Source organism: Micromys minutus (genome assembly GCF_963924665.1).
Source record: "Micromys minutus genome assembly, chromosome: 22".
NCBI lineage: Eukaryota > Metazoa > Chordata > Mammalia > Rodentia > Muridae > Micromys > Micromys minutus.
Genome location: NC_137957.1, coordinates 46,631,940 through 46,658,329, shown reverse-complemented (window position 1 = coordinate 46,658,329; position 26,390 = coordinate 46,631,940). Strand labels below are relative to the sequence as shown.

Below are 26,390 nucleotides of genomic sequence, written 5' to 3'. Positions count from 1 at the left end.
TGGATCACCACAAGTTCTCAACAGCCATGGCTGAGAGTCCCTAGTCTTCTTACAAGGATTCTGATTGGTTCTTTTATAGCAGCTCAGGGCCACTATTGGGAAAGCACATCTCTGGCCACACCGTCACACACACTATTTTCTGGGTCAACTCGAGTGCTCCTGGGTAAGCAGAGTCCCGGGCGTGCTGCGCCTTGGGTGGCGTCTCCTCTCTCGGTGGTGTACACACTGACCCCATTTGAATCAGAAGGGGTGGGTGCTGCAGACCCCCGCTCCCGGCTGACTTCTCTGGCTTTCAGTGTGCCTACTTAGGACCCACTAACTTCCTTTTGTGCCTTTGTGCAGGGGCGGGGTGGGGTGAGGAGGTGTCAAGGTTCAAGCCATCAAACATGTTTGAAGTGGACATAAATCTCAGCGATGGAGATTACTCTGTAAGGTCCCTCAGAGTCAACTGTAAGAACTTCCTGGTGTCTCTGGCAGCCCAAAGGCCTTTTCAGGTTCAATTCTTGGCACGCGGTCTTGCCAGAACAGTTTTGGGTGACTTTGTCCTCGCCAGTGCTAAGCACTGTCCTGTAAAGAGGCTGCTCGGTGACCGTGAGGGACGGGTGCACAGAGACCTTAAGAGGCAGACCATGCAATGGTGTCTCCTCAGCCACGTCTCCATAAAGAAACACACGCACATGGCTAAACTGAATCATCCCCAATGTTTTATTTAATTTAAAGTTTTAAAAGGCAGTGGTCAAGCACATAATCTATGTGTGCATATATCTATGTATGCGTATCCACACACATACATATATATATGAAAGAAACCAACCCCTTTCAACTTTAGCCACGGATCACCTTGGCCTGCTGTCTACATGACTGCACATCTACTTCATATGACCATTTCTAAGAGTAAAAATAAACAGCCTTCATCAGTTTAATAGTAACTATTTGTGTTTCTTTTTTTTAAATAAATAAAGTTACCATTAAACTGATCACATATGTAGAAAGGTAGAACACACACACATACATACAGAGACCCCCATTTAAAACACATGACACACATATGACCTTTATGTACAATGTGTGCTGTTGGCTCCCTACCCCCAGCACAGGCCACAAAACAACTCCCACTACTCGGGGAGCCCCATCCTCTCTGGTGCCTGGAGGATGAGTGTGTACTTGGCACCCTGAGTGATACTCAGAATGCACACTGTGGACGCGATGGTACAGATGGTGGTCCAGCCTACGGTACTAGTAGTGTTCAGGAACGAGGGGTAAATAGGCACTGTAGCTGCCTGAACTAAACCATCACTTCTAACTCCTCATAGGGAGAGATGTAACCTCAAGTTTTAGCTAAGTGACAGACAAAATTTTAGAGCGGGGCCGTGTGTGTGTGTGTGTGTGTGTGTGTGTGTGTGTGTGTGTGTGTGCGCGCGCGAGTGTTTCCACATTTGTATAAAACCGAAATGAAGGGTGGGGCTAGGCTTCCAGAGCAGCTGCCTGGCTTCCATTCAGTCAGCGCTGATCTAAGGAGTCCCTTTGCTTCAGCCCTTATTTACCAGCTCCTTGGGCTCTCGTGTGCCTCGGTCGCTGGAGAGACTCAGAGGGGCGGTGCACACGAGTGGGTGGAAGGACCCGGCTGAATCTTCGGCTAGGAATCCCAGCAACAAGACTGCCAGATTTGGCCAGGCTGCTGTGCGGGTGGAGTCCCGTCTTCTGTCCTGGCGCAGTAGGATGGCTGCTTCTGCTTCTAGCCCCGCAACTCTGCCTAACTGCAGCTCTGTATGAATGCCTCAATGTTGCAGAAAACACAGGATTACCTCTTAAATATGCTGGATTCCCAATGAGTAAACCAGTTAATGTGTTTCTAGCCAAAGCGAGGGCATAAACGTTTTAGAGAAAAAGATTCCCCTGGAGCTACAGAGAAAAGATGCTGATAAAAGCCATATTGAGAGTGGAGCAGGTGACATGCTTTCAGTCTGTGTCCGAGCTGGTCTCTTCGATGACAGAATATTGGCTGAGTGCTTCCTCCAAAGGCGTTATTGTCCCATCAGGTTTTAGTCCCATTGGTTTAAGCAACTCCTCTCTGGAAAAAGAGATAAAAGAAAGAGAGAGAGAGAAAAAGAGGTATTCACCAGCGTCACACACACCCCCTCCCCCACCCAATCCACAGCCTTTTAAAAAGAGAAGTCTTTAAAAACCAAAGTATTTTCTCTCAAGCTCTCTGTATTTGTAATAGAAAGATGAAAGGGGCATGGAGAAAGAGGGACATGAAAGGCTTCATTCACACAAGCCAAACCTAAGCCAATTAAAGGAGGAGAAGTCAAGGCCCAAATGCGCCCAGGACAAGGAGCAGGTCTCTTCGGGTTTGAATAATTAACTTTATTTACCTCTTGTGGATTTGTTTTGTTTTAGAGAAGTTTTACCTGCTCAACTCAGAATCAAAGGCACGTTTCATTTCATGGAATCAGTCAGATTTGGGTCCTTCCATCATCTCCGACTCACAAACCCTGTTGGTTCATTTCCAATCAGTCGGATTTCCCTGTTTTCTTTCTTTCTCTCTCTTTCCTTGTTTTTGTTTAAAATACCATTGCTTTTGTTTGTGGCAGTTTAATTATGGGATTGACAGTCATTTTAATCTCTTCAAAGCTCCCCAACAGTCTCTCTTCAGCTAATCCAATTGTATCCACTCCACAAGTTACAGCCTCATCTAAGATGATTAATTATTGATTAAGCCAATCAAAAAGCACCAGGAAAGACGTATTTAATCTTTTCATAGGCCTGACTTATTACATGGAGCTTGTGACGAATGTACCTATTGAGTTGCTAGCACCGGTCTCTCCACTCCCAACAGGCTCACAGTGTCCTGAGGAGGACCACAAAGGAGCCCGGCACACTAATTTCTCATGGAAAGGCACCACAGCCCAGAGGCAGCAGCTGTAATGTTGGTGGGCTGTTGGGTGAGGGGAACATGGCACTTACTGCCCCTGCTTCTTGCTACTGTTTTCCAGGCAACACAAAAAAAAAAGGGTTCCCCTGGGAAAGGGCAGCCATGACTGTGGTAACTCAGCAAACCTGGGGAGGGGAGTTCAGCTCGGTGATGGGTTAAAGCAACAGGAGTTAGGAGTTAGCAAGTAGCTCTTGCTAGTACCAGAGGATAACTTCTGAGGCCAGGGTCTGTTTGGGAAAAGTGGCTGGCTGACTGACTAACCTGAGGCTCCTGCATGTTACATATAAGCAACAGGACACAGTTATACAGCTTAAAGTGGGATGGCGCCTCCGAGATCAGTTAGTCCAACTCCCCTCCTTAAAAGGAGGCAGAGTGATTTACCCAAGTCCACTTGGTGAGCTGGGCCTGGGACAGGTCTCCCAAATCCTACTCCAGTGCTCTCTGCACTAAGTCCATCTCAACTGACTGCTCTGATTCACAGAAAGCAGCTGACTTCACTGTTCAACCACCACAAAGGAGCTGCCACTCCTGGGCAGAAGAGGAAGGTCAGGGTGCCACTGCTGCCCTTGACAAATGGGTGAAACACACAGACCCAAGATTCTTGGGACACAGATGGGGAAAAGGTCCTGAGAGAAGTGCAGACGACACCCTGTGGCTCCTGAGAGGAAACACAGCCACATTACCGGGGGAGGCAGAGAAGGCACCACAGATGAGCGATCCCTGCCATGAGTTAGGTCCCATCATCCTGTGTGACTATGTCAGTCCACCTTTTCTGCTTACTGCTCTTACGGGGCTGGACAAGGGACCAGTGTTTAGGGAGCAGAGGTTCAAGAAAGAAGAGGGGGCAAGAGGTAAATGGTAACTTGAAAGGAAGGAGCTTAGCATCTGCCATGTACAATGCCTATTGGTTCACACCCTCTGCAAGTGCAGTGCTAGACACACTGGAATAGGTGGCAGACAGGTGAGGCATTAGGAAGTCACTGTCATGCTGAATGGAAAAGGAGAGAGATGGACTAGGCTGAGGCTGGGGGAAAGGCCTTGTGCCTAAGGCAGGTGTGGAAGGGGCTGGCAAAGGTGAGTAAGAGGGTGCCCCGATGGTCCAGGGTGGATCCTAAGGGCATGGCACTACCTACAGGAGCCAGAACACAGGAAAGAGTCAGTGAAACTGCACCATTTTCCAAGACACAAGGGGCTTGAGCTGCCTGTGCGGCACACACATAGAAATGCCATCGGCGAGTCTCTAGCTTTGCTGTGGCCCACCACAGTTAGTTTGTGTTTTCTAGTCCTGCCTGTGATGCCAACTTTTGTGACGTGAATGCTAACAACCGATGCAAAGGAAGGGGTAGCTTGCTGGAAATGGCTCACTGAGGGTAAGGGGATCCTAGGTCTCAAGGTTAGACGCGCTGGTACACATCTGTAAAAACAAGCCTGGCCCCAAAGGTCAAAATCCCAAACCCAAGTCAACCAAACTGAAGCACAGAACTGAAAGGCCCCAATGGCCTGGTTTAAAGGTATTGGTAACTGCAGGCAGTGAGCTATGGGAGGGCTGGATGGTGAGAAGCACAGGAGAGGCAAGGGCCTACAGACTGCCTGGCAAACAACCGCCCTGCCAGCACTAACCATTATACTCCCACAGTAACAGCAACACGGGGGCTTAGCTGCCAGTGCCAGCTACCAGCTACTTTCTACAAAAACCCAAGAAGAATATTTCCAGTCAAGGGTGTTATCTGTGTCAGTGCGCTTCAGTCCAACGTTACAGTCTTGAACAGTTAAGACTTACATGGTTTTATGACCTAACTACGGGAGTCATTTTATAGAAGGCCACCCATCTTTTAATTCTCGCATATGAACTATTCTCAAGTATTTTTTGGAGGACACCTGTAGCACTCCTCTATTGACATGGAAGGTCCTCAGAAGGTAGGAGTTATTTTCTTTTCCACATGGCTCCATGCAATGCTTATGTACTCTGACACTTCTGTAGGAAGGGCGTCAGTGAAACTTGGCCACAGAGTCATGCATTCATGCAAATAAATCCAGACAGCAATGTGATGTTGTATGCAGGGCAAAAAGATTTTCCGTCAGGAAGTCTGAAGTCCAGGCTCCTCCGCTTACCAGCTGTATGATCTTGGGCATGTCTCTGAGTCTCACTTTCCTCGTGTCTCAAATGGGGTCATGATAATACTAACTGCCTACTTGCCAGTGACGACGCAGGAGGCGCAGCGCAGCGTGGCGGCAGCACAGATCAAAGGCTCTGTGAACTGTAGAGTGCTTACCGTGGAAGTGAAAGGCACGTGTGGGGTTTGATTCTAGAACTACAGCTCGTTCACTGGAAGACCCAGAGAACTCTAAATTCTGATTTTATTTTCTGTAAAACTGGATCAGGAACACGAACCTCATTAAGCGGTCATGAAAGCACAGACTACAGACTTCACATAGTGTGTGGCTATAATTGGAACCCACTAGCTGTACTCCTGTTCCCTGTGTGTTCACAGAAAGACCCCCCATCCTGATAGAATGGTGGTGGGGAGGGGAATGGTCCCTGTCCTCAAGAAGCTTCAGTTGGTTTGGAACACACACATGCGCATGCACACGCGCACACACACACACGCACACACACACACAATTACAGAAGAGCAGATCTACAAGCCTAAGACAATCAACAAGTGGTCCCTGCTTTCCCTGAGCACCTGCACGGGCAATGTGTTCAAGGAGATCTCTTGTCCTGGGTGGGAGCAGGAACGGATCGTTTGCTAGCGTGTGGCTGTCTCACCCATCAGCGCTGGCTTGTTCTCAGTCTAATGTTCGCTTCTTCTCTATCCTAATGCTAGTGCCTTACAAACACCAACCAAGACCTTTGCTCTAGACACTACTGACAGTGCATGCTCTGTTATCTGACGGCTTCACTGTCAGCACGGTATGACAGAGAACTGAACCTATTTATCAACACCACAGCAACGTTCCCTCACCATCGTACGGCGATGCAAAGCGGGAGGGACACAGGAGGAAAGGCATCACCACAGGCTCCTTGCAGGAGGCCGACTGGGGCCACACTGTAATCAACAGCAGTGAAAAGACACGGTGTCATGGGGGAGAATTAGTCAAGCAGAGGCACAGAAGCAAGAGTTAGTTATGTGCGGACTGCCAAGCAGGTTGGCTCAGCTGAGCAAAAGGAAAAAGAAAGCTCAAAAGTGCTATGAGGCACTGAAGGGGACTGACTAGAAACCTGGGCTTCTAAGGCTAACAAGTTGGATTGAGTCCAAAGGTATTTTGTGTTCTATTTCAAGAGCCACCTCCCATATTTAAGAGTACTCATTAAACATGAACACTGCTACAGACAACACCCGTCCGACATACTGACAGGAGTTCGTTCTGTGCTTCACTTAGTCAGCTGTAGTGTTCCAGCACAGTGCCTTAGAGAGCAGAGCCGCAGTTAAGCACCTGAGCTACATGTAACTGGCCTTCTTACAGAGGACCTGTATCTGGAGGCTCCTCATGACTAAGCCATGAACAAGACTAGCTAAGCCTGAGAGCAGGTGTGTTTTCATCAAGATGTATAGATTCAGGAAAGGATTACAAATCTTCAGGAGACCCTGCTACTGACTCAAGAAAGGATACCGAATAAGGCAAGAATTACTAATCCATAGGAAACTCTGAGGAATGCTTTCCAAGGGTTAAATGCTCTCTGCTAGACTGGGCTCATCTCGAGGGCAGAGATTCATGTCTTCTCAGGCTGTGACTTTCATCTAGGACAGAGCACACAGCAGGTGCTTGGTAAATGTTTGCCGAAAGGACAGACTACATGGCTATGGCCTAAATGAAGAATGGCAAAGGACTATGTGCCAAGAAACATTCTCTAGGCGGTACCGGCTTTTACCACGTGTCACCGTCATCAGATGGCTCTGACAGTCCAGCAGAAGTCAACTGCCATTTGGTACAGATTCAGCTTGTCCCTGAGACTTTGGGAGTTCTAGATTCCAGCTTCAGATCTTCTACTAGTCTGTTACAAGCTCTTGGGCAAGCCATTTGCCTCTGTGAGCTACAGAATGAGGGGTTGGACAAGATGATCCCCAATATTCTATACTAATTTTAAGACTAAGTATCAGGCTACTAAATCACTGTGAACCACATAAGAAGCTACTGGGGTTTTTAAGACACTCACAATCAGTATCCTAGTCCTTCCTTCCTAATCAAGATATTCTAAATCTAACGGTCAATGCAGCACCTGCCTGTCAATGACATGCAGCATGACCACAAACCTCTTCTGCAATCTGCCAGCAGGTGATTGATTACATGATTGCTAAAGCAATGGCAAGTACCACACTCAGGATCCAGGTGGCTTCAGGCCTTCACTGAGCCATTCTATGAAGAGTTACCACTGGTCCTAAATTTATGAAGGTTCTCTCTAAAAAAATGATGGCCGGGAGTCCAATAAACATCTTAGTTGAAATACGTATCAGGATTAAGATATTCACATAGCAACAACTGCTTCATACTTACCTTCAATGCTATATACAGGCCTTAACACAGTTAAGACTGCCCCCGTTATCACCAAAAAGTACAGTGATGTCTACTGGATAAAGAGCCCATTCTAGGCACTGTGACAGTATCATGGCGGGCTTCTCATCTGATCAGGCATCTGGCCAGGGAAGAGATAAGCCTCCAAGAATGTTCAACTGGAACGAAACATCATTTAGAAATTTGATCTTACTAAACGATAAGGAATCATAGTCTATAAGGGTGTGGCCAGGCAAGAGGACACAGATAAAGCACGTCCAAGAAAAGAAACCCTATTTTGCCCCAGCCTAACCCTTGGGACTGCCAATGGAAACCAAAATAATAGTAGTAGTAATAGTAATAAATAATAATAAAAAGAAAAAGGTTCTTAAATCTAGGGGTGGGAATTTAAACATACTTAAAATTTTCTGTTCTTTATAATATTTTTCCCAGAATATTTAACACCGTCCTGCTGGTGTGATACTCTGTGACAGCTCTAGAACTGTAGAGATGGCCACACTGTTTTAGGGCTTCAAGTTCCTAGGTGACTCTCCAGCAGTGATGGTCAGTATCAGGGCTCAGACAGTAACATGCCCCACTGTACCATATGGACTAGGTCAGATGTGGATGTGTGACACCTTACTTGACCTGGAGCCAGAGAATACTCTTGCCCACAGCACACATGTTGTGCAGGATAAACAAAGCATTTGGTTCAAGTGCACTTGTGAAAGCAGGGCACAATAAAGCAGTTGGTAAAAACACATCCTTGTTTCCCACCTGCACATCTCCCAGGAGTCCCTTCGAATTTACCTAGAGTTTCAGCTTCCCGCTTGCCACTTAGCTTGATAACGACTCAAAAAGCTTTCCCTTGTTTTCAAGGGCTCTTCTTTCTTGTCTGCTCTGTGTACTACAGGGCAGTATTGACACATGGAATTAATGACAGGGTCTGTAATGAAACAACAATCATGCAAACACCAGTCTGCTCCTTCGATAAAACAGCACGTTAAGAGACCTGTTCACCTCCCTCTAATTGAGCACTATATAATAGTTCCGAGCCTTTTGTGTAATGTATTTTGTTCTGTGATTAGAAAAGAAGAAAGGGGGGAACCTATGAAGCCCTGCTTCCTTTAATCACCCTGATTAATTCTCTGTTTTAATGAGGGTGCTGCTATTTAGTCATGTTCTGCTATATTCTTGTTTTGTTGACTTCTGTTCAATGTATAACAAAACCCAAGACTGGATAATTGGGAGCTGTTACTTTGGCACAAGGATTCCTGTTCTTAATGTGAGGTTGGCCTGGAAAAAGAGCCTTGACATGTTAAATTAGTCATTTCATATTTAATTCCTTTTCGTCTTTGAAAGAAGGGATGAGACATTAGTATATAAATGAAGTATGTTAATTAACATAAAATGCCTATGGGGATGGATTTTCTGACAGCCCAGAGGGCCTGGCTCTGCAGTGAGGAGTCACAAGTCTCTGAAGTGTTCTGGGGTTCTTTCTCACTGCTGGTAATAACTCTAAGTGCAGAGTCACATAACTATGTTGGATGCTGGGAGTGTGGTGGCCTTTGGTGTGGACACTGTTTCTTCACCAGGACATCAGCTGAGGAGAAACAATGCGAATGGTGGTTTTCCCACAGCAAATACAAGGTCTTCCCACTGCATCTTATTATCCGAGACCTTCCACTCAGCCCTCACCATTGCTGGCTAGGATGGGGCACCACTGGGAGAGTAAAATGTGCTGTGTAAATACGTCAGCCCCAAGATAAAAGGACAAGGGGTACTGCTCAAATTACCACAGCCTTCCTTCCACTTTGTAATGGGATTGGGATAGTCTAAAACTTCCCCCAGGGATGCCATTTTAAATTTTAGATTTAGAAGTGTGATAATGTGTAAGAATCTGTTAGGTTACCATATTCATTCTTTGGAAAACAATGACGAAACCCAGCTACAAGGAAGGGTGGTAGAACGTCTACTGTCTTCTCATCGAGCAGTCACTTAACTGTGAGCTGATTCATGGTGTGGAGATGTGTCTCTACTCTCTGATCTGCAATCTGTCAAGGTAGACATGCTCACTGTTGGGCTTTGGTACTTTGTACTTATTAACATTTATGTTTCATTTAAAAATAATCAGACTGACAAACTGCTCAGGACTGTTGGTAATTTTTCAAAATAATGTGTTCCTGAGGGATCATTTTAACACCTGCTCTTGAGTCAGTCACTTAAGCCCTGATAAGCTCACTTAATAACATACCTCTGTCCTACTGAAATCACAAGATTGTCTTAATGATCAACAGGGTACACATATGGAAGCAGTTTGTACATTTTGAAGCACTAAGTTAGCATTTATTATTCTTATTTTTGTTAGAAGATAGCATGCAAAGCTTCTAAAATTCTGCTATGGCCTTGTGTTAGATAGCACAGTTATGGACACGTTAGAGGATGAGGTAGGGACAGTGTAGAAAGAAGACATTTAGCTCTATCCTTAAATTATGGCATTCTTTACTACTTCTTGGTAACATTCTTAGAGAACTCTTTCACCCTGCTGTCCAAGTTAACAAGATTACTGAGGCAGTCTGCACATCGAGTGAGCGGCACACACACCAGCTCTGACCAGGCATCCAATAGGAGGACCCGGAAGCGAGAAAGGCAACCGAGGACGGACAATATTGTTATCTCATGGTTTCCTAACTATCAAATGACATTTCAGCCTGTGCTTTAACCAAGCACTCAGTGACTTTCAGCAGTGAATATGAAGGGAACATGACATCCTACTTAGGTGTCTGGCCACTGGGTAGTCCTCTATAACCTAAAGATACACAGAATCAGGCTTCTTAACATAATCCTCTCTGGTTCCTGTCCGGGTGTGCCGGTATATAAAGCACCAAGCTGCACCATAGCTGAGTTTTCATGGAACCTTAATGATGGACAACAGTGAGGTGTGTCCGAAATATGAGGCAAACCACCATGTAAACTGCATCTTGACAGTCAACGTCCAACTAAGAAAAGGAAAATTAAGGTAAAATTGACTTGGGTTTAATTCAGTATGAAAATTGGCCTGTAAAATACATAATCTACTAAATAATTACTAAGATATGTTCCAGTCTCTTTTGCTCTTTCGAGGACATCCTAATTTGGAGTAATCATACTTCAAGCACTCAGTAGTCATGGACTAGTAATTCCCACAATGGACAGTGCAGACCCAAAGGATATTCTGACTTAAGATTAAGGCCTTTGAACCTTAAGATTATTGGTGCTTACTTTAGGTCTTATAATGCTTTAAAAAGGTGGGTTGTATTTCTGAAATACACCCAAAAAGTATAACATAGACTAACTCCTCATAAAGGCATGTGCAATTACAGGTTTTAGCATTTCTGTAAGATGAGCAATAGGATTTATTTACATCGGAAAAAACTCCTGTATCTCTTCCTTTCTAGATGCAAATCAATCATAACCATGGAGTTAAACACTTGTCTCTTGATTCAAATGCATTATCCTTGTATCTAATGTCAGAACTAAGAAAGCATGTCCCACGCATCGACATGCTGGGTAGGAAGCACGGTTAGTGGCCAGGGTGTGGAGGACAATAGGAAGTGTGGGCAGAATAGCATTGTTTATTTACTGAGATACAACTTAAAGCACAGTTTCTGTTGGACAAGCAAATGGACAAGTGCCTCATCAAACAGTGCTGGAAAGAATGGTCAGAAGAGCAGCCCGCCTGGTTTCAATCAAGGAAATAAAGGGGAGAGGAGGAGTAGGAACAGCTGAAACTAAGATGCTCTTGCCCTTGGCCAGCATGGGCTGAAGGCGAAGTTAGAGTGTGGGTGCTGGGAAAGGCAGCTGTGCCAGGCACACTGGACTTCCTACTTGCAGTCACCACTCTAGCCTCTGCTTGAGTTCAGGGGCTTATTTTTGCTTTCAAAGTCTGAGAAGGAGAGAGGAGGTGGAGATGTTATGTCAAATGATGTTTTCTGTAGCCTTACACCTCAGGCTTGACTGCTAAATACCATACTTACTTAGATTAGAGAAGCCATGCTACTTAAGTTAGTTAGCCTGCATTTCTTTATGGTACTCCTTTAAGTCCTCTACTTTGATAAAGTATGGCCAAGAACTAGAAATGACAACTTCACTTTGAAGCCATGAATCCTGCAGGTTATTCTATAGAGAAAATAAAACAAGCAAGCAAGCAAACAAACAAACCCGACCTTCAAATCTGGGGCCAGCCATTTCCATTTCCATCCTCACACACTGGGGAAGCTTAGACACAGGCCCTGAACTAGCTCGACAGGACAGCCTTTACAGGCTTCACATGGTTTCTAGCTTTGAGAACCTCCAGGTGCACTGCTGTCTCCATAGGAGGGACAGAGACATCTACCAAAGACACAATCTTTATATTAAACAAATCAAGACTCCTTGAGGAAGCTTAGTCCACATTCAGTAAGATGTCTTCTGACGGCTGACCTCAGCACCTTTCCGAGTCCAGCTGGGATAAAGATGCTGAGAGTATGAGTCCTTATGGAAGTGGTTGTGTCCACACGAAGGAAGATGGAAATGTGACCTCAAGTCTCACAGCAGCAATCTGACACTTTTGTCACATGTATACCCTACACCAGGCTCAGGAACAGGACTTGGCATGACCAACCTTAGTCATCACTTTGGTAAGTGCTTTGGCACGGGCCACTGTTGCTAACCACCATCCTGGTGCAGGTCCTTCACATCTGCTCTCCTATGGATGAAAAAGGAAGTGTCTAGTGTCCGTGCCTTGGCCACACCACCTCCAGTCCATCCTCTCCTCCACACGCCCTTCCTTGACAATGCAGGAGAAACTGCTGAGGATGACTAAGAAGTGTTCTGCAAACACTCTGACAGACAGACATAGTAATGCAGTAGACAGAGCAAAGGCCTTGAGTTCTGGAAAATGAAGTTCCTAGTCTCACTTTATCATGGGAGTTGGAGAGAGAGCACATTGGTGACCACTTTGCAAACCATCAAGAGAAATGGATTATCAGCAGCCATCAACTTGGAAGTGTTTTGGGCATCTCTATGGTCCTTGCATTTCCCTTTGGTCAATCAGGCCTGACATACTGCTTGAGCTCTCTGGAAGATGCAGTATACGACGTCCAGAGACGTGAAAGGATTAAGTCTCTCGTCTCCATTTCTCTCTAGAGAACTTGATGAGCAGCCCACACGTCACTTCCTTTCCCTGAACCCTTCAGACAGAACAACTGCTCCTTTCCCTGGGGCACACATTTCAACATGGACCCTGACCATCACCATTTCTACTTTGTATTCTGGAATAAACCAGACCGCCACTTCTCCCCCTGGAGCAGAAACTGTGTCCCGCTCAGTCACCTTCACATCACCCTTGCCCTCCTAGCTCAGTGCCCTGCGGGGGGGGGGGGGCACAGTACTGACTAACAGCTTCTTGGTTGTATGGCATCTTATTTTTTCTTATTTTATCAAAAAATAAGAAAAAGTGAAAAGAGAGATGAAGCTTAAGACTAATGACTAGTCCAGCACAGCAGACATGTAAGGCGCAGGGAGAATGGCTTTATCTTTGCACAATGGCTCTGGAAAGACTACTGCTGACTTTCATACAGCTGCTGCTGTCATTAGTGAGAGCAAATGTTAGAAAGCATACACAGGCGGACAGTGTACAACCCACCACACAGCATGCGAAACATCAACATGACTTATGACTGCCTTCAAGTTTACGTTCGATTCAACTTTAAACGGCAAAATAAGTGTTTACTTATTTGTAGCTTCTAAAATATGTATCAAATGTGTAGATTTGTCTGAGATTAAAAAGAAAAGAACCTCTTTGTCTTGTGTGAATTAATAGGGTACCTTCTGAAATTGGTGATGTCTCAGTGAATAAGCCAAGTACCCATATTACACTGCATTATCCTGGGTAGTTTGTTCCTCATTTTCTATGTTTTGTCCATGGGTATTTTCATGCAGATTAAAATGGTTCACCAATACAGCACACGTGACAGTTGTCAGCAACTCCTACTGTTACAACAAGAAATTTAAACTACCTGAATGATCTACTGTGCTAAAACACCAATGTGTCCTACTCAGGTCCTTGCTAACAATTTCCCTTCTAGCCTCCACCAGATGGATGCCATTGATTTCATTCAATTTTGGAGGGAGGGGTACTGGGGACTGAGCCCAGGGCCTGCACTTTAGCACTGAACTCTTTCCCCAGCTACCAGATTGTATCTTTAAATACTCACACAGAGCTCGTTATTCTGCTTAATATAGGTCTGTTCAAGTAACAGTCTCTATGACTGTTGCCAATTCCTTCTGGGACAGAACTTGCTGTATTCAACATTAAGGACAATTCAACTTGCATACAGGCCAAATGTCTTTTGAACGGCACAAGCACAGTAGTAAATTTTCATGCTGGGAAAGGATGGTCACTAAGTTCTAGAATACTCTGTAGATAATGAAGCCACTTTTAATCAGCTTCTACACACTAGCACTGCCCCTGCAGAAAGCCTAAGTCAGACCACAAAGTGTCAAAATAGTCCTCAACCCACAGTCCATCCAGTTCTCAGCTTAGCTAAGCCTCCTGCTATGAATGTAACCCATGCTTCCCCATCAGACCCGCCCCTTGCCATAGCTGTTAGCTGGCTGTTCTAGTGCAGTGGTTGCTTCTCTTGATGATGTGTTGTGTGAAAAATGAGATGAACAGAAGAGAGTCACCTTTACATGGTGGCTGTGCTGTCATCAACACAAAGAAACACTCGCTCAGGTAACTTACAGGAAACAGTGGCTCAACATATGACTGGAAAATAAGGCGGCCCATCTAAGCCTGCAGGAGCCATCTTCTAATAACTCATCCAAACACGCTATTTGTGGATTAGCACATCCTAATTTAGTTATTTACGATACGAATTATTTGGAAAGGAAGATGTGAAGCAAGAAGGAAGGGGCAGATGATTTTGGAATCCCTAATTTAGTAAAAGTGCCTGCTTTAAAGAAAAAGTCCTTTATTTGAGCTATTTCCTTTTACTTCTTCCTGTTGCATACAAGGCATTTTAGAATTCTTGGTTTCAGCAGCAACTCAAAAAGCAATACTGCAAACTTGCACATCAAAAAGGAAAGGAGAAAAAGCGCACCATGGTTTCAAACAAAAACCAAAACAGACTGAAATAAAAATACAAGCAGCAGCAAAATCACTGAGCCTAACTTGCAGCATCCTTTTGAAGACAGGGATGTTAGTTGGTTAATATCACAGCCACCTCTAGGTTCTGCCTCGGCACTGAGTGTTGACAGGCCGCAGTGATGCACACCCACAAGTGGCACATGGGGAAAAGCCATGGCGGCACTGAGCTGCTACTGCCTCTGTCTCCCTGTTCCAACAGACGTGGGTTTCCAGAGTTGCTGTTCTGTGGTAACTCTCAGTGAGAGAGACAAAGAAATAGACCATTCTTAGAAACCAAGCAAAAAATGGATGGGAATACAATACCTGGAAAGTTTATCAAGCATGTTGACAAGTTTCATGGCTTCATATTCTTTTTGTTCTTCTGTCATTTCATCTATAGGGTTTGGCATTGGTTCCTCTAAATGACCAGTGATAAGATTAATGCTACAAAAAGAAAAAAAAGTTATGCTGTATGTTTTAGAATTATGCTCTTTCTATACTCTTCTGGTCCAAATTTTAAGTTAATTAAGAAAGAGTATAATAGCCAAAAATTGGCAATAATTTCAATAGTTTTATTGTATAAAATTGCTATAGGAATGTTATTATTGTTGTTATCATTATCATTATTATTATATTATTATTATTATTATTATTATTATATTATTGCTTTGGAAATGGGCTTTTTACAAAATTAAAACTGACTTGCCAACTATTTTTTAAGTCATGGTTGCTTTCAAAAATATAAAATTTGATTGGTGCCATTGAATAAATGTCTTTGTATGTACATCTTATTCATTGATTGTAAGGTGACAAATACTTTCGGAATTGAAATGAGAAAATCCATTTGTGATACAGCATAAAACAAACATGTCCCAAAAAAGGGGAAAAAACTGGCGAAATGCGAACAGAGAAGCTGCAGTTTGGAAATGAGAGCACGCCAACGTATAATCTTGGGAAATTAGTCCATTAGTGAGACCACAAAGGTAATGAGTGCCTAAAACAGTCAACAATAGAGCAAAAAAGTAATTTTAATTAGATCTGATCTGGCTGAGGAAAAAGTGAAAGCTGGCCACCAAGAGACAAATGCGGCACCTTAGCTTTCGGGAGCAGATCTAGAGCAGTCTTCAACAATAACGTATTTTTATGAGCTATATGGCATTCTAACACCAAAGAAATTATACTCTGAAATAAAAGGCCACATTTCTATCTTTTGTATTGAGGAAGGAAAATAGAACACAGCTAAATAGCAACACCTTAAAAACATTATTCTTAAGTAGAAGACATGACTACAGTTAGAGTATCTCATACCAGCCAACTACAGTGTTTTAATGATCAAAATCAAAATACCCCAAAGAGAACACAATGGTAACATGACTTTCTAAGGGCCGTCAGGGTCTGGCCAGGACAAGCAAGACGATCAAGTACACACTGGGAGGTGTTGGGAGCTTGGGGTAAACTGAAAGAAAAAAATGTCATGTGAGCTGACTAAAGACACTGCTCCTCCAGTGGCCACTCCCACTCAAGATTTTTCAGTTACAGTGAAGGTTAGCGAATGGCTAACCATCATTTATCACCACCAAATTCCATTTTCTTTTTCTACATTCCTCAAAGGCCACACACCACACAAATTCTTGCGGAAGGGTCTGCCTTTGCTGTCTTAGCAAATTAGATTAAGGTCTGTGCAGCTGTTCTTAGATGGGGCCTATCACTAGAACTACAGTCAAAAAATTGTTCTGCTGGACTTACTGGTACATACCTGAAAGACTGGCGTGTGTAAATTCAAAGCCAGCCTGAGTAACCTGCCAAGGTTTACAGGGGAGGGTTACAGCCCATTGGTAGAACACTTGCTGAAAATCTGGGAGTTGTGAGGCCATGAGTTAAATAAATACCCAGCACCACCTCTTCTCTAAAAAAGCAAATGAACAAACCAAAACCTCTTGTTCCAATCAGTAATCCATGTACAACCAAAAAGAGCAACATGGAAAAGGTGGGGAGAGCATCCTTCTGCTTGTTCCCACACACTGGTTCTAGGTAATCTCTACAGTGTTTTAGGAACCTGGGGCGACCTGAAACTATATAGATTGGTCACTTATTCCTCATTTTGACTACACACTAAAATCACTTGGGGACCCAGAGTTGGCCTGACCTCAGGGTCAACATATAAATGTCCCCATGTTACCATGGTAGACTGGGCTCAAGTGTCTTGTTCAGACACTGCTCTTAACTCTCCCTTTTAAAGGTACCCACAAAAGTGATGCCATCACAAAATTGCTAAAAGGGTCCTTGCATTTCCCAAACTGAAGAACAAAGAGAACTGAATGAAGTTCCTGAGAGGAGATGTATGGAGATGCTGTGTTGTTATGGTGCTTACTGCTTGCTAAGTTATAAAAGCAACTAAATAAAAATACTTACTACAGATATACACTACTATCGAGCAAAGGGAATCGGGTCTTATAGGAAGAGAAGGGAAATAAAAAATGCTGAGCACACTCATTGGCCACTTGAGAGAGGCTTCTCACACACAGACAAATGTGAGGAATCACACCTATAGACTTCTCAGAAAACAATGACATGAGCACAGACAATCGTGTACCTCAGAGACACGTCGGGAGGCACTGTTAAGGCCTGTGCAGCTAGAGGCCCCCACAGCATAGTCAGGCATAGGCTCCTAGGTTAGGCAGAATGGTTCTTTCCTCACTATTGTTGCTGTCTGTCTTTTGAGACAGGGTTTCTCTGTATACCCTCGGCTGTCCTGAACCGGCTGTGCAGACCAGTCTGGTCTTGAACTCCAAGAGCTCTGCAAGTCTCTGCCAACCAAATGCTTGGATTAAAGGTGTGCATTGGTGGGATAACATCTGTTTTCTAGAAGCTGTTCTTGAATCTCCAGCTTTCTCTCAAGCTTGCTTCCAAGTGTGCATGAAGTCAGCATTCTCTCTCAGAGTGAGGCCCTCCCTATCCCTGGAGACGCCATAATACCACTGTGCCCCACCTTCCTTTAAACACAGGCCGCAAACACTGCTTCCTGTCTCCCTTTAAACCGATTTTCCCCCATTATGATACTCAAGGGAATGTAAACAAAACCATATAAAAAACAGTCAGGACAACAATGCCACTCTCTCAAGAGAAAAATGCCAATGTGTAGTGGCTGAAGGCAGATGGGACCTACCTCTCCCTCCAGACAGTCTCCTAAGTCTTCCACCCAGAAGAGGAAACACGTCATCGCACAACAACAATGTAAAGTTGCATATTTAGGGATGAACAAATACACACAATTGAAGACAGCATTTATGTTTCAACATTTTACTGTCACAAAACTCTGAGGTTATTTTTACTTCCTTTGAAGTCTGAGTTTCTTTAAGAACACTAACTGTGCCTCTGAAGAATGGTTTTATTTGTTTGTTTATTTATTTACCTTGTCTTTCCTCCCCTTTCCCATCATCCCAGCCCTGTGATTAATTTTACCTTTCAATTAGATGACAAGTGTCTGAACTCATGTGGATACTACCCATGTTTTTTTAAATGACCATATGTGAACTGGCATGTTATGGTCTGGCAACAGCGGGACTTTAACATGCTAAAATGGCATGAGGATGTCTGTAAAAGCTGAAATACACTTCAGCTCTTTACTCTTCTAACTAGAGCTGTTCCTGGTTAATATCAGCATCACTTAACAAAAAGAGTCACATGGAAACTTAGCTCTATGAAAGGCAGGGCTTAGGTTTTACTCAGAGTTCTGGCAAAGAAAGGGCTACACCGCTGCACCAGTGGCTGGACCCACAGGGCACACACACCAGCTCTGATGGGATTCTTGGTTCCTTCTGCAACATATTTCAAGCCCAGTACTGATAATCAGATTTAAAAATTTATGGCTGGAGGGACCATAAGGTCATTTAGTTAAATTTTTATGTCCTCAAACATCTATGCAAATATCCATAGATAACATTACCTTAGAAAAGATAAACTACTTCAGGGAAGCTTTTCTTTCCAATAAATGATGATGAATGCAGAAACTCATGGCTGCTTAAGGTGCTGAGTAAAAGGAACAGCTGAACACAGCACAGAACAGGGCATGTGTATTACTATCTCTAAGGCTCAAGGAACACAGGAAAGAATACAAGGGTGGGAAGGCAGGCGGATAGAAGTGAGCTGCCGTCTTCTTGGCTTGACATAGCACCTGCAATCATCAACTTGTGCAGTTGCATGCACTGGTCAGGAACAAGAATGGGCCTGTCAAAGGTCAGGCTAGAAAAGCACACTTTCATCTCAAATATCTACATTCTAAATGTTGCCAAGTGATTAAATTATTTTAAAGAGCACATTTTATACAGCAGTACACCGGCTTCACAGAAAGGAGAGAAAACACTTGAGCAGGACCCGGAGGTGAGGCTGGGGGACAGCAGCTGTCTGGAGGGTATGCTCCACACTGAAACACCCAGCACAAGGTCAGGTGAAGAGGTCGGATGGTAACAGCGCAGAGAGACAAGGTGCACGCAAACCACAGAGAGAATGGTTTTCGGTCACTGGACAGCTTTAAACAACTGACACTGTCCGACTCCTATTTTACAGGCCCCCAGTAACTGCTGAGCTGAGACGTAATGATAGGTCCCAAGGCAGAATCAACAAGGTCACTTAGACAGTGACTTAAACCGTACCAGAGAGCTGGACCTGTGACTTGGTGGCAGAGCACTAACCTGCTATGCAAGAAGCCGTGGTTCTGTCCCGAGTGTCAGACAAATAGGGAAGGTTTTAGACAGAGCCAAAGTTTCAGCTTGGTGACAATTAAAGCAGAAGACATAGATAAATTCTGAGTGTGTGGTGAAGATCTGGCCATAGCTGTCAGGTGAGTAGGACTAGGCACTGAATGACAGGGAGTCCTAGCACTCCTGTGTTCATGGAGACCAGGCACGTGCAGACACATTTCTTTTCTGTTTTGAAATTATGGAAGAAAGATAACTATGTGTAGGAACTATGAACATGAAGCTGCATGAAGGGCAAGCTCATGTTTCTCTCTGACTAGCGCAGTGCAGCGGTAGGTAGAACTCAGGAGCAATTAAAGCACAAGTCCCCACTTTCTGCCCATCAGCAGTCAGTACTGAAAGCCTGGACACGCCTCTCTGGAAACGACAGTGTGAGCATAAAGAGAAGAAAAGTAAGCCTGTGGCCTCAACAAAATGTAAAATGGTACAGCTGAGGTGTAAACTAACATGTAACAGTTTCCTTAAGAAACTGCACATGTATGGGCTGGAGAGATGGCTCAGTGGTTAAGAGCACGGACTGCTCTTCCAGAAGTCTTGAGTTCAATTCCCAGCAACCACATGGTGGCTCACAACCATCTGTAATGGAATCTGATACCCTCTTCCGGTGTGTCTGAAGACAGCTACAGTATATTCATATACATAAAATAAAGAAATCTTTAAAAAAATACACTGAACATGTAACCATGGGTGATACAAACTCAAGTGAAATGAAAGCAGAGACTTGGAGACACCAGGACACTTCCATTTAGCAGCATTATATGTCAAGTGTCCCCTGATGGCCTGTGAGTAAACACAATGCTTAGATAGTAGGATGGAGAAGCGTGCAGTCTTAACATGAAAGATACTTTGAAACATACTACAATATGGATGAACCCTAATGACATATGAAGTGGAATGAGCCAGTCACAAGGACAACTGTTACATATAATTTCACATATTCAAGGTTTCTTCATTTCACACAGACAGAAAGAGGCTAGGAGAGGGTGCAGGGCAGTGAACAGTTTTATTGGGGAAGATGGACACAGTAGTACATCCCAGCACCCTCAAGGCTGAGGCAGGAGGACTGAGAGTTTGAGATCAGTGTAAGCTATACAGGGAAACCTGTGTACAAGAAGCTCGGCACATGGCTGTGCACTAGTGTGAAGGTGCTGACCGCCATGGTTTTCAGACGTTAGACTGACTAGGATGCTCATTTTACGTTGTGTACTTTACTTCCCGAGTAGCCAGCACTGAAGATGCTGCTGCTTTCTCTGAAGCCAGCTGTGCTGGTCTGCACCATAATCTCCGTGTTTGGGAAGCTAAAGCAGGGGGATTCTGAGTTCAGTGTTGGGCTGGAACTGAGAAAATTCCATTCTCAAAGTGCAAGCTGTAAAGGCTGTTCAGTGTGTGAAGGTGCTGTGCAGGAGAAAAGGAGCAAGAATTTTATTTTCAGCTCTGTCTTTTGTGACCAGACTTCAGATGTACTCACGGAGTGCTTATAGTCATAACCCATACTTTCTAAAAGTTAGCTAAATCCTAGTCTTAACAGCCCAGATTACACAAAGAGAAAAGCCTTGGTTTGTGGTTCATGTGCTTTAAGAAATACTGAAACCATAATTTATTCAATGCTAAGACAGTTCCCAGCAGACCTAAGCAGCACAGCAAAATGTAGACAAGGGGAAGAAAACGCAGGCATGATGCCTTGTGCTGAACAAACAGCCTGTGTGATGGTGCCCCAGCGGCTGAGACCTCTGCAGTCAGATAACTAGACCAAGAGTGTTTCTGAACTCTGCAAAGGTCTGTGAAGAGTGTCAGAAATTATCCAGGGCTCTGGCCACTTCTGACTCTGCCCCTCCTCCCTCTCCATAAAGCAGCCCCCAAGGCACCTCTGGATGTCTTTGTGTCTAGCCTGAAAGCTGCAGATCCAAAGCTGGAATAAGTAAGTCGAACACACTGAACATACATCTTTCCACTGACATTTAGAATGATGAAAACACATCCGTTATCAGGGGCCTATGCTCAGCGCCAACGGAGAAAGCAGTACAAAATGAACATGTAGCTGCTTGTAATGGTACAGGCTTTGACCCCAGCACTTGGGAGGCTGAGGCAGGTGGATCTCTGTGAATTTGAGGCCAGCCTAACCTAGATTTGAGGTTTATGCCAGCTAGAGCTACAAAGTAAATCTTGTTTAAAATCAAACAAGCAAAAAAGTTTAGATAGCTTTTCCTTTCGATAAAGGATTGTATCTGAGAACTTAGCGAGCCCGCCTGGCTAGCTCTCCATGAGGCACGGATCTCGGTTCTATGAGTGTATTTTGTTTAAAACTGACTAATTACAGAAAGCCATTTTCAGTCCATTAAATACATTTATTTTGACACACAAAATAAGACTACTATAAAATTAACTGTGTCCCAAAGCCTGGATGGAAGCCCCACACAATTCTTGGTTTTAGATTCCAATAAAGGCTTACAGGTTACCTTGGTGCATTAATCAGAATCCACTTACATTTTTGACAATGGGACTTGGGCCAACTGGATGAAGAGTGATTACTTCAGCCAATACTAGCAACTGTTGTGAATAAATGCATCGTAAGAAAAGCAGAGTGAGACCCTGGGAACACTGACTGGCCAAAAGTACAGTAAAATGAGCAATCCTTTCAGATGCCAATTCTCTTAATCAGACTAGAAAAGAGTGATACCAAGTGCCTTGATCCCCGAGGGTCACCCCCAGAGTGACAAAGGGTTGCCTTATTGACAAAGGATTTTATTGACTGTCACTTCCACAGGAAACCCCGAAAGGAAGAATGTTGCAAAGTGATAGGAAATATTCTCTTGAGAGGGTGCACTGAAAGAAAAACAGGCACTGTATGAAGGTGTGATTTATTTGGAAACACGGATTTATGCTTATAAGGAGCCACATTTCAAAGACACAAGACTTTATATTAGTGACGACTCTGGCCAAGCCTGAGCACTGAGAAAGACACCAGAGCTGCAGAGCGCAAGTACTATTTTGTCCATGGCATCCATAGCAGAGAGCTCAGACAGTAACCGTGTCAGACATCAACACTGACTCAAACAAAAGGTTCCTCCTGAGGCCTAACATCACCTCTGTGATAAAATTTAGTGCCCTATACAAGTGAGAGAGACCCAATGCTCCAGTGCTTTCTTTAAGCCCCTTTTTGATATGGCAGCTTTCTGAACTTTCTAGTTACACGACTACGATCATTAAAGAGACCGTCTTAGATAAAATCAACCATATATGCTGAAATGCAAAGACGCCAACATCTATGGACACTTACGAGTTCTCTACCCGCTCTGGAATTTGAGAAATAATCAACATCATGTCCATCTTCCTTTATGATGACAAGACCCTTCGCTGATGTGCTGGGGTGTGCTTACAGTCTCAGCTACTGGGGAAGCTAAGGTGGAAGGATCAGCTGAGTCTATGAGTTTGAGACCAGCCTGCACGACACAGTGAGTACCTGCCTCCACCTCCAAACACACACCACCATTACCAAGAAGGACTTTCACCAAGTATATGTTTAGGCCTCAAATGAAAAGACAGTGTTTAAATGATTTGGAAATGCAGTTTATAGAATTATTCAAAACAAGAGCTTGTGAGACTAATTCAGAATATTGACTTAAAATATAATTCTTGCATTTTATATTCAAAATCTCACCAGAGATGTTCATGCCACAGGATAAGTGACAGTAGTCTATAAAATTCACTGCCCACATTCCCTCCCTCAATAGGCCCTTTGTTTGTTAGGTAACACTCTGTAAGACCTTGGTGAAGCTGAGAGTATTAGGGATGCTAAAAATAACACTTCGTACTCAAACCTAATTTGTCCAGATACAGGCCATGCTGTTTCTGCTGACTGGAGATTGGTAATTTTTTACTTTATGGAAATTTAATATTTTCATGTCAACAGAATACAATCTATACTTGATTTTACAGATTGTTATTTCTATTCTTTGTTACCTACTTCATGACCCATATCATTCTCTAGAAGAAGGCCAGTAAAAAACAGCACGGTAGCGTCACTGACAATACCCACAATGAAGGGCGCCTTATTAGCAACCAGTGCCAGGACCCAGTAAAAACTCAGTCTGAATGGTTGCTAGCAAGTGAGAGGACAGCAGCGAGCTGGTGAGGATGAGGAGGATAGGGAAGGATGTGAGGGAAAAAGAAGGGGACAGAGGTGGCAGCTGCTTTAAGGAAACAACGTCTTTCCTTTGTACATACTGACTTAGGGACATCACAGAATTTCAGGTTTGTTCCTTCAGGGCACTAAACACCCATTAAAACCCAAGTTCCTACTTGTATGTATGACTGCAATTCTGTGCAGAGCCAGCTCCTTTCCCTTTGGGGTTATGTGCCTTGTTGCAATACTTTTTGATGTGTGAGGGTTTTGTGCAAGGGCACTGAAAATGACTTATGCGTCAAAAACACCAACATGAAAACCTGGTGTCAGATGTATGTTAGAAAGCCTCATGGAAAAGAAGGCAAACAGTAATACACTCTTTCAAATTGTTCATCAGCATCTAAAATCGCCACCGCACGCTTACTGCTTCCAAGAGGGTACTGAACTTAAAAGAATCGTGCAGCACATTCGGTGAGATACTACCCTTCAATCACCCGAAGTTACTCTAAGGGACTGTTTGAAGCTATCTCTAAAAACACCAGTAGATGGAAAACTTACAAATTCCCAGGAGAAAGCACTAGAAAATGAGAGTCACAGAAAGTGGAAGGTAAACCACTAAGTGAAAGGCACAGCTACGTAAATGAGTAGAAACAGTACTATACTTTGGTTTTGCGTTTTTGTATTCTTCAGTGTCCGTGTCCTCGTCCTCTGAGTACCAATTATCTCCTCTTCCACCAGCCAAGAGGCCCCTGGCCGCCAACAGTCCTGCAGCGTTCCCATAGCCAGTGTATTTCAGCAGGCTATCCACTGCAAAAACACAACAGAGTTTTAGATAGGGATCCTAAGGTACTTACCATCATCACCCACACACCAGTACAGAGGAGAATGCCTGCTATGGCAGGAGCCCTTTAAGCATAGGCTGGACGGAACACCTACAAACACTCCTGGCTGGTATGAAGGCTCCGATGCTGTCTTCAGGTATCAGGAGTTCCGAAATTACTCTTCTGTGCACACTCTAACAAAGGAAGAGCCTCTGTGCTCCTACTGGTAAGAGCCATGTATTAACTTTCTGATCTCTAATCTTATTTTTTTTTAAACTAAAAATAATGAAAGTCAGATTGAGATTTTGCACGAGTGGTACAAACAACCATAAATATTTTTAATCCTTAAAGGGACAGGAAGGAAACTATATAAGAGATAATAACACTTACGGATATTAGCAAATTAGGACAGGCTAAAGGAGCAGTTAGCAGGCTGGAGCAGGCTGGGGCAGGCTGGGGCAGGTGGGGACAGGCTGGGGCAGGCTGGGGAGATGGGTCAATAGGAAAAGTGCTTGTGACACAGGCATGAAGACCAGCGTTCAGATCCCCACAACCCAGGTAAAAGCTGGGTGGGTACTTGCAAGACAGAGACAGGATTTCCTAGGTATTGGCTCCAGATACAACTGAGAGACCCTGCCTCAATAAAAAAGTAGACAGCCATTGAGGAAAACACCAAAAATCCAATCTTGGGCCTTCATATGTATACATACATGTGGACCCAACACATACACTAATATAAAAAACTAGCAATAACATATAAACACAGGAAGCGCACCGGGTCAGACTGGCTACATTTCAATACTATCACATCACTAGCTGGATAAACATAGGTAAAATATTTTATAGCTTTGCCCTAGTTTTCTGATCTGTAGAAATGGAATAAGAACTACTTCCTTCCAAATTAATACCACTGAGTATTTTAGAAAACTATGCAGCAAAAAGTTCTCGTTCCTTTCCCTTGGGTAAAGACTACATAACTACTGTGTTAGACACCCCCCACATACACCTGCACACACGGAATCTGAGACACTGAGTATATGGTACATTACCTACTGTGGAGGTCCATGTATGCATGCGTGTGTGCATGCATGTGTGTATGTGTGAGACTTACAAACTTTTTAAGGAATATACTGAACAATTACAGGCAACTTTATATAAGTGTACTTTATTCTCTTCAGGTAATTTTCAAGGCATACAATTATGTATATGATAAAAATATTAAAAACATTACTGAAGGCTTTGAGTAGAATGACAGCATGGAGTTATGCCATATAAGGTAATAATGCTCGAAACCAAGTGCCACCTAACAGAAACCCCAGTACCAGGCATTGGAAACCCCCATTTAAGTTGTCGGCCAAGAAGGGTCCAAGGGACCTCCCCCAAAACAATACAGCCAAGACCCTACTACTGAGGACACCACACACCAGACACAGGACTTGCAGAATCAAACTGGAACTGCCCTTGAAGGCTCCTCTCTTAGGACTGACGGTTCTATACAAGCTACCAAGGGAGAAAAGCAAGCAACAGTCTACCCAGCATGGAGCCTATGACTGGCCTGTCAAGGTATTCCCAGTGGTATCTTGAGGCTAACCAATAGCTGTCTAATTAGATCTAAGGCCCACTCAATAGGAAGGAATTCAAGCCTGGAACTGTGAAGATAACTACCCCTGGCTGGTGAGGCCATGGACACCACAGGACAAACGGCCACTGTCATTTCCCTAGTGTAACCTAATTCCTAACTGCAATCTAAATACTCATCCTGATGCCCACAGATAAATATAGTCTCATTCCTCATCAAAGAAGGGGATGAAGTCTATTACAGAGGAACAGGGCTGGTGAAAAGGCAGGGAATAAACAACAGTGGAGTGTACGCATCGTCCAGTACATCTACAGAACACCTGCACCTCAGATCAGGGCACGACACTGTGAAAGGTGGGGTGGGAAGGTCCTAAGAGCCAAGCTCCAGGGTATTTGCTACTAGACACTGTTTTGCAGACACAAGGGGGATGCTGCACCCACAAAATCTCAACAGTGTAATTTCCTAAATAAGACCTGCATAATGACACCATCAGTCAATATGCCAACATGGACAGGGGAAACTTCCTAAGGC

The 26,390-nt window shown here is 44.0% G+C and overlaps 1 protein-coding gene across 5 annotated transcripts in view; it reads right to left on the bottom strand.

The window, feature by feature from the left end:
• Positions 1–687: 687 nt before the first annotated feature.
• RIC8B (RIC8 guanine nucleotide exchange factor B) overlaps positions 688–26,390 on the bottom strand; it is a 92,072-nt gene continuing 66,369 nt past the window's right edge. For 2 of the 5 annotated variants that reach the window (XM_080935661.1, XM_080935663.1), the window contains 3 exons: positions 24,122–24,266; positions 14,904–15,023; positions 688–2,071 (listed from right to left, as the gene is read on the bottom strand). In XM_080935661.1, coding sequence (XP_080791787.1) covers positions 1,960–2,071; positions 14,904–15,023; positions 24,122–24,266 — 377 coding nt within the window. In that variant the 3' untranslated portion in view covers positions 688–1,959. Of the gene's footprint in view, positions 2,072–7,432; positions 7,609–8,239; positions 8,376–12,071; positions 12,156–14,903; positions 15,024–24,121; positions 24,267–26,390 lie in introns of all 5 variants that reach the window. The other 3 variants (XR_013975495.1, XM_080935662.1, XM_080935664.1) reach the window with 3 other exon arrangements.